General features: G+C 53.4%; 1 protein-coding gene across 1 annotated transcript in view; it reads left to right on the top strand.

The window, feature by feature from the left end:
- The window catches only part of LOC103804497 (genetic suppressor element 1-like), a gene marked incomplete at its 3' end in the record, with an annotated part of 8,647 nt that extends 8,540 nt beyond the window's left edge, over nucleotides 1-107 (top strand). The window contains 1 exon segment of the mRNA XM_009077110.1: nucleotides 1-107. This exon segment is cut by the window's left edge and continues 6 nt beyond it. Within this exon segment, the coding sequence (XP_009075358.1) occupies nucleotides 1-107 (107 nt within the window).
- Nucleotides 108-313: the final 206 nt, after the last annotated feature.

The following is a 313-nucleotide window of genomic DNA, read 5'->3' on the forward strand; positions in this document are numbered from 1 at the left end:
CGGCAATCCCAAGTCTCGGAGTTTCGGCAACAAGTGCTGGAGCAGCACTTGGACATGGGGCGTGCCCCAAGCCAACCCGAGCCTGAGCACCGGCCGGAGCACTCCAGGTAAGGATGTTGCCAGCCCTGCTCCAGGGATGGAGCTTCTTCCTGAAACTGAGCTGCATTTTCCTATGTCGCAGCTGTTCTTGCACTATTATCCTTATCTTAAGCTCGAGAAGGACTTTGGACAAAGGCATGGAGTGATAGGACAGGGGCAGTGGCTTTACATGGAACGAGGGCAGGGTTAGATTAGATATTGGGAGGAAATTCTT

This window comes from Acanthisitta chloris, unplaced genomic scaffold, assembly GCF_000695815.1.
Source record: "Acanthisitta chloris isolate BGI_N310 unplaced genomic scaffold, ASM69581v1 scaffold19126, whole genome shotgun sequence".
In the NCBI taxonomy this organism is placed as follows: domain Eukaryota; kingdom Metazoa; phylum Chordata; class Aves; order Passeriformes; family Acanthisittidae; genus Acanthisitta; species Acanthisitta chloris.